The 8426-nt window shown below is 46.3% G+C and overlaps 1 protein-coding gene across 1 annotated transcript in view; it reads right to left on the bottom strand.

Moving 5' to 3' along the window:
* Positions 1–560: 560 nt before the first annotated feature.
* The window catches only part of CD8B (CD8 subunit beta), a 30697-nt gene continuing 22831 nt past the window's right edge, over positions 561–8426 (bottom strand). Inside the window, exons 4-7 of the mRNA XM_019478351.2 lie at positions 5005–5106; positions 4143–4235; positions 3620–3656; positions 561–992 (exon numbers count right to left, since the gene is read on the bottom strand). Coding sequence (XP_019333896.1) covers positions 980–992; positions 3620–3656; positions 4143–4235; positions 5005–5106 — 245 coding nt within the window. The 3' untranslated portion in view covers positions 561–979. The remainder of the gene's footprint in view (positions 993–3619; positions 3657–4142; positions 4236–5004; positions 5107–8426) is intronic.

Genomic DNA, 8426 nt, shown 5'->3' with positions numbered 1-8426 from the left:
GGGTGGCCACCTCTGATTTAGACCCATAAACTTGGTGGGGCAGGATCATCTCTTTGGCCTGGCTTGTACACAGTGTTTGCAAGCCTAAAAATTGCCTTTTTACGTGAGTATGTAATACATACTCTGGTTAGGGAAGTGACCTTCACTGAATTAATCCCTGAGTTTTACAGGGATACTCTCTTCTGGTACCTTTCTACCACCGTAAGTGTGTCCATGGCTTGTGCCATGTCCACCATCCCAGATTCAACCTGACCCAGTTAAAGTGATACAGAAACAGTGTGTGTAAATGTGTTCTGACTCTGTATAATACAGCATCTAGCCACATGAGACCTCATCTCAGCTGGGGACTCTAGAAGCTACTGTAGTATCAATGGCATTTACTGCAGAAAACCATAGAGAGAAATATAGCCCGCAGCTCTAGGCTTTATAGAACAGCACTCTGGATTGACAACTGCTCAAGCTGCTGGATAAATTACTTACCAGAGCTATGATAACAACCAGCATGTTCAACAACAATTTCTAATAAAACAGCTTTAAGAGGAAGAAAACTGAATCTAAAATCCTTTAAATGCTATTTTATTAAGTGAGACTGAATGGAGAAGAGGCTTTTTCAGTGCAGTGTAAACAAAACACTATTTACACGTCAATCAGCAACATGAGCCAGGAGCCCAATCCAGCAAAGTGCAGGCCAGCCTCAAGTCCCATTGACTTCAGAGGGAAGTGAAGGCACTCAGCCCTTCCCAGGCAACACTCTCTGCACTTTGTGGGATCTGCCCCTCCGATCTGTAAGCTGGGGCATAGAAGTGGGTATTAAATAGAGCTGGCATAAATGGCAGGAAAGCCCTAGCAAACAGGTATCTGACTGTTGTGCATTTTAAATCTATGATTATTCTCATGGCAACATGCCTTCTGGTTGGTGTGTTCCCAGCGGTGCTCACCATCCGACGTGCAACACAGAAGTGTTCTCCAGGCATTAGTCTTATTTAAGAACCCTAAAACACAGGGAAATACACAAAGGTAATACTGTAAAGCATTGAATCCAGAACCAAAAGGCAAGATGCTGCCTTTTTCAGATCATGTTCCTGCTACGTAGGCACAGCCAGAGTCCTAGTAACAATGCCCACCCCCACCGGCGGTCAAAAGAGAATGGTTAAAATTCAAAATCCAGATCCAATTGCACTTAGCTGGGAAGCGATTTGGGACACATAAACACTTCTTGATGGCAGGTTTGGCTTCTATATAGACAAGAAGGCCCTTCTGCTCCAATATCACAGCATCTGACAAAGTAGGCAGTTGCCTATGAAAGCTTATGCCTCTCTGAACAAGTTTGTCTCTAAAGTGCCACCCTGCCCTGCCTTTTGCCCCACCATGAGTGATTCTTTGGCCAGGCAAAATCCAAATCCCATTTCCTCCTCCCTACCTGCCATGAGCTTCCCATGTAACCCCTCAGGTTCTCCCACTCATTAATGAGTGGACCTCATCCTTGTGTCTTGCCCTTCCTCCTGCCCAATAGGGAGGAGCTGGGTGGTTCCCCTGAGTTTCAAGGGAGCAGACAAGATGTCTGCTTTCTCCCAGTAGGATCCTGGGGGCTGTCTGGTACTGGCGACTGCCTTGCAATCCATAAGCAGCATCCTGGATGCGTTTATACAAGACGCTAAGACTAATTCTACTGTGCATTAGTGTGTCAGGGCAAAAGCCATGCTATTGCACTAATGCACAGTTGAACTAGTCTACTGTGCATTAATGTCTCTAAAAAGCCATGCGCCAGCACTACTGTGTATTAGCACTGGTTACTGTGCATTAGTGCTGGTTACTGCGCATTGAGTTAGTACCTAGGACTGTGTGTAGATGAAACGACAGGTACTAAACTAAATGTGCTATAACTATGGCACATTAATGAACATGTCAATGTGCTCCCTGAGTGTGGGGCAGGATGCATTAGCTTCTCCTCCACCAATAGTGGGGAATTAATGGTCCTGATGCTCCTGCATGAGCTGTGAGGTATACACGATCACAGGCACGTGATTACTGGGGATACACTAGAGGGGCCAATCTGCTCTAGACCTTTATCTGGTAGGTACTGCAGTGGGAGGAGATAGGGTTCCCTGCCTTGCTGCTTTCCTGGAAAGGATGAATCTTGTCCTCTCAGTAGACCCACATGGATTGGGCACAGCAAGGAGAACCAGCTGAAGGGATTAGCTGCCTGGTCCCGAGACCTACTGGCCTGGGCAGGGGCATTTGCCCTGAGGCTAAGATGAACAGGAGAGAAGATGGCTATGAAGACAGGAAGTGTTCCTGTGTTAGGGGAGCCACCTGGACCTGGAAAAGCACAGATGTGGTTTGGTGGGACTGCAGAGTCCTACCACCCAGAGGAAGAAGTTGATGGCTTTTTTCCACTTTGGGAACGCCCTCCCTTGGGATTCCCAAAAGATCTATGGGAGCATTTGATGCCCCTCTGCTGTCATGGAAAGACTGTTCTGCCTCTGTGGGCCATCTAGTCCTCCCTCAATCGCCTGTGCCCACCACTCTGTGTTACCCTGAGCTCTGCAAATGGCACAGCTGAGGCTCTATCTTCCTCCCTTCAGAAACTCTTCCATCACCTCACTGATCTCATGGCAGGAAGATCTTGCTGGAATATAGCTCCGCTCCTCCTTTCAGACTTTTATTTAGCGACGTCTAGCCATGTCTCTTTACATTACTACCTTTCACTCGCTGCCATCAGCTCTTGTGACCCCTTCAAGGCAGACCCATTAACATAATTTGGGGGCTGAGAACCTGCAACGAGGTATGTGCACGTGCCACCCCACCAGCTGCCATATACTGGGGAAGAAACCACATACCACAGAGATCAGAGACTACTCAGCTTCTCTGCCCTAATTTAAAATAGTTTTGAGGCACAGAGAAAATGCAGAAAAACATATGCAGGTGTGCTTCATGCTTGCCGATGAAACAGCCTGGGAATGTCTGTGTAGCTCCAGCATGAGTCTCATGCCCCTGTGGACCCATTAGCCATGACTAGAAGTTGGCTTACCTTGCAAAGTCCTTGCCTAGAATCAGATCCAAACCCTTCCAATGTACAGTGGTGTTTGGATTAGGGCTTTACTGCAAAGTTCAGTCCAACCCCCCCAAATTTGAGTAGAGGTGAGAAGAGGGTGTTCTAGTCTGGATTTTGCTTTTGGCTACTCTCTAGTGATGACGTGGCTACTCTCCAACCTTAAGCAACTTCAACAGACAGCACAACGCCTTTCTTGGCTGATGGGGTGAAAGCCAAGTGGGGGTACACCAGAGCGGGGGCACCCAGAATTACAGAGGTGCATTGCCTGCCTTTCCAGTGGGACATCATCAGTGGAGTCAACCTGTGTGCATACACACAGCTCAGTTCAGCAAAGCACCGAGTGCTTCCTCCTGGGTGCCGGAGGTCTTCAACTCCCACTGATGTTCCTGAGAATTGATGGCCATCAGCTCCTCAGCTCGCATACAGGGGAGGCTCAGCATTTTCCAGGACGGGTCTTTTAGCTCTGGCCCATGGCAGGCCGGGAGTAGTGGGGAGAGGGGTGGAAATCATGGCTTTTGCTGTTTTTCAGTATGTCTTTCTGTAGAAAGCAAGCAAACCACTTACTGCTTCCTGAAGTGAAGCCTCAGCCTCCGGCGCAGGCCTGAAAAAAAAAGGCAGGGAACAGGTCAGGACAGGAGAACAGTTCCTAGCTTTTGCCCCCCTGCCAGTGCTTTCCTCAGGCTCCTTGCTTTCAGCCCCTGATATTTCTGCCTCTGCAAGCCTCCCCACCTGAAACCTTCACCCAGTGGAGCTGCCCTGCCAGGGTGTTCCTGCCTTCACCTGCTCCTGGAGACCTAGCAAGTCTACTCCATGCTGCAGGGGACAGAAAGCTTGACACAACCCCAAGCCACCGTGAATCTGAGGGGTTCCTGTGGGCTCTGCCCCTGCCCCATCTTTCCTTGTAAGTCGATCTTTGGCCTCCACCGGCAGCTCTCTGCAGCGCGTGGTATGGGGCAGAGAACACCCAAGGTGACCCCTCCATCCCCTTATTTGTAGGAAGGGAGAGCCCTGAGCATGGAGAAATCCCTGCCAGGGCAGTGCAGGGATCTTGGAGAAGGGTGAATCATGTGCTCTGCCAAACCCTTACGCTGAAAGCGGTGGATGACGACAGCCAGGGCCAGCAGTAGAAGAACAGCACACGTCAGCAGGGGGGCCCAGATGAAGCTGCTGCAGGAAGCACCTAAAAAAACCCAGTAAGACACAGTGTGTGTTATAGCAAGCAGCAGGCAACCTGTGCCTTGTAGCTCCTGATACATAGGGGAGAGGAGATGGGGGCACTGTGTCCCCACCAGCCCCCTCCTAGCCACTGTCCTGCTCCTCCCATCCACTGACCCTGGGTCTTGGGAGGAGCAGGGACTGGGTGGGCTGCAGGAGGGAGGAGGGCAGGTGGAGGTCTGGCTGGGGAAGTGCAGTAACCCTAAATCCAGGCACTTACCCACAAAGTCATGTTGCCCTGAGCTGAGGTTGCTTTTTCTTGGGACCCCCTCTGGGGTTTGGGGAACCCTTTCATAGAGATGCCTCGGCCAGGGCTGTCCCTTTGACAGAAGCTTTGTCAGACCGGTACTACTATGCGCACGAGTGGGAGTGAGGGGCCTGCACCCAGGGGAGAGATCAGGGGCTGTGTGTGAATATTTCACATTTAGGAATGGAAGGATTTCCTGGCTACACAGAAGGGTCTGGAGAGTCTCCTGCACTTCTGAGAGAGCCGCAGGATCTCTGCTGACGGGTGTGCTCAGACCAGCTTGCTCTTATTTGCTTTGGTGGGCAGAAGGGATGACCATTGCACTGACTGAAGTGCAATCACACCAGATTTCTTCTTGTGCAGCTGAGAATACAGAGTACTGCATGCCACGTGCAGCTCTCCCATGACTTCACCTCTGTAATGAAGTCACACTAAGGATTGCCACTCCTGTGCCATGTTGCAGAGGCTGGTTGAAATGCAGCCGTACCTTTCTTGTTTCTAGACGACCTAGGCATGTTTCTGCAATTTGAAGTCTTCTTTGGGTATAACTCTTCCTCTTTAGGTTTCTTGGCAGGAGGCAAAGAGTCGACTGAAATGATGAAAAGGAGTTAATGTCCCACAGCGGGTCAGCAAGAGCAGGATACAAGTAACAGGAAAAAATTGCCTTAGTTTTAAAATGAACTTCCTGCAAATGAGAGACTCTTTACTCTTGTGTGCCTCTGAATTGTTTTCTGTGGAAAGGACCGATTTTTGGTAAATGGGTAGGCTTTAAGAGAGTTTGACAACTTCTGACAAATAAGCCAAGCATTTCAAAAGTGACTAATAACTTTGAGACAGTGCTGGAGTCCTTTAATATAGACCATAGAATTAATTTTTAAAGCAGCCAAAAAATATTTAGAAACATGACTAGAGGGGAAAGGTCCAGCCCTGCCCCAAAACTGTCAAATCTCTACCCAACTGAGTGGGAATAACACTGGGCTGTATAATAATCACTAGTCATTATGCTTCCTAAGCATGTGTGTGACTTCACATTCTGCCCTAAATACCATTTATCAGAAAGTTTCATTTGTGTAAAACTAGGTTTTGTTAGCACTGGCTGAGGGTTAAAATACTTCTAAGAGCGAGTAAAGGCAGAATGATTTGAACAACAGGATCAATCAGAGCCCTTAATCTTAAAGCATGTTAACGGAGCAGAGCTGTGACATAGCATACGTGAAGGTATCTTCTGAATTACAGCACCTACTGCCACAAAAAGTACTTACGGCCGACAACAATCCTGCTGGTTTGGGTTTATACCCAGGAGTAAGTATTTGTAGAATCAGGCCCTCTAACTAGATTAAGGAATTGCTGGTATGTCCCCAAACGTTTTAAAGCACCATAGTTTATTATTTTTCCTAACAGCAGAGAAGCGGGGAATGGGTGCTAGAAAGATACATCTGCCTAAATTCCTACACCAGGGTTTGGTATCCAGGTTGGAGCCGTATTGGTCTAGAGGAAAAGGCAATCAGGACTCATAGTAGAGATAATATATTTTATTAGACCAACGAGATTTTTGCAAAAAAAATTCTTCAATTGCAAGTTCTCGGGCACAAACACCCTTCATCGGGCATTGGAGAAAAGATTGTAACAGTTCTTCTGGGTAGAAATGAAAGTTCATGTTTATGAACTGCCTGCCCAGAGGAGCTTCCCATCTCTTGACTCCCCTGTGAAATCCTGAACTTTCATTTCTACCCAGGGGAACTGTTACAGTCTTTTCTCCTATGCCTGATGAAGGGTGTTTGTGCCCGAAAGCTTGCAATTAAAGACATTTTTTTGCAAAAATCTTGTTGGTCTAATAAAAGATATAATCTCTACTATGAGTCTTGATTGCCTTATACCGGCATTTGTAATTCCAAAATGCTCAGATTTATCCACATCTCCTGTTGTCTTCAGTCTAATATAGACTGAATGTTCTTCAAAAGGCTTATCCATTTATGACAGGGTATTGCATTGTTACTCATCACTGCGGTATCCCAGCACCTACCGAGTAGAATCAATTGCTGCAGCACAGACCCTAGTACATCTCAACCCTTGTATCCACTTTCACATGATAGAAAACTTGGGTAGCTTAAGCATTTTTGTTGACTATGGTGGTGATTAAACAAGGCCCATGGCTAATTACTGACTATGAGTTATAACATAACACGGTCATGTTTTTTATAATGTATATAGTCATGTTCATGGTCATGTTTCTACCCTTAATAACTACAGTACATACCCCAAGTATATACTGTAATTATGTGATTACAGACTTGATCATTCAAAGTCCAGTTATCCAGAACTCTGGGCTATCCAAAATGACCTCCTCTCCCTCACAAATTGAAATCACAATTCATTTTATTACAATAGTTTTTTTGAGCATTTTGCATCTCTCATGAGATAGATAATTGGGATTTACTCGTATGCTTCTTTCCTATAGAGCAGTAGGCATTAGAAAAGCGAATAAAGCTAGATTTCTCATCCTCAGTCTCCTGGGGCTCAGCTCCAAATGAATACCCTCATTATCTGGGGGCTAGGGATGTAGTTTTTTGGATGCCTTGTTTTGGTGTGGTAACAATTCCTAGGAATTATGAAGTCATTTTCTATTTTAAAGTAGTTTGACTTTCAAGTAAGCCAGATTTGAGAAGGGGCGCCCTTAGCCAATGCAATGCCGGTTAAGTGCCTGGATATATATTTGCTCAGAGCACATTCTGCATTAGAATGGAAGAATGTGGACATTTTTAAAGCCAATAATTATGACAATATTACACTCTTCATAACACTAATAGTGAAAGGATTTATAGTCTTAGAACTTATATAGCTTTAAAAAGAAGCAGCAAGGAAGGGCCTGAAGCCCGTGATGAGATGCTGTACATCCAAGCACCCTATTTTTTCTACCATCATTCCTTAGCTGTGAATCAGAAGAGCTGCGGGCTGAAGAATATTGTCGAAAGCTTATGAATCTACAATAAGCTGTCTAAGGTGCAGCGGTATCTGATAGAGGACAGATCCTTACAGCCATACAAAAGTCCCACTGATTTTTAGTTTAGAGCTGATGGAAAGTGATGGACTAGATCCGTAGCGACCAAAAGTCTTTAATTTATGCACAGATGAGGACAGCGAGTGACTTCAGATCTGGAGTCAGAGCCTTGCGGCTGGGCCCCTGTATTGTGAGAAGCCCCATTTATTGACTTCATTAATGCTGACTACTTGCCTGCATCAGACTACGTGAATAGGATTAGGGGCAGCAACAGTGCAAGCAGACATACCAACATGCCTCATCCTGGACCTATTGGAACTAGCATAAGGAATCAGAAAAGAGCTCACTTTCCCTGGCCCCGTCTGTCCTAGGCTGTCCCTCCTATGGAGTTGTCTAGCCACCAAGGTTGTCACCAATGTCATCAGTGATGATGTGGAAACCTGTCCCTGGGGGGTCTGTGGTTGGAGACCCCTGCCCCATTTCACATAATACATTCACAACCGCTCAGTGGTGAGAGATATTAGCCATTATCAGCCTGCAGCAATCTTGTATTCAGGGCCTGGTTGTGAAAAGCATGATGTCTTCTGACTGACCCACACAGTCACCAAATCCCCCCTAATTTACGGGTATCATTAGGATATCAGTCAATGGTGTGTGAGAAACAGAATGGGTCAGCGAGGATGATCTGTGAACTCAAGCAAGAAAATGATGCCGATTCATAGGAAAACTTGCTCTGGAACTAGAGAAATCCTCAAACATGCGGTGTTAGACTGCCTCAGTGCAATTGTAATTGGGAGACTGGTGGTAGCAAAAAGGTTACAATTTATTATAAGCTGTCATTCTTCTAAAGCAATTTCTCTACGTTTTCTGACTAATGTGTACCTGTCTTACAGCACGTCCCAAAGCTTTCT

This window comes from Alligator mississippiensis, chromosome 2 (genome assembly GCF_030867095.1).
Source record: "Alligator mississippiensis isolate rAllMis1 chromosome 2, rAllMis1, whole genome shotgun sequence".
Classification (NCBI taxonomy): domain Eukaryota; kingdom Metazoa; phylum Chordata; order Crocodylia; family Alligatoridae; genus Alligator; species Alligator mississippiensis.
This window is presented reverse-complemented; position numbering and strand designations above follow the sequence as displayed.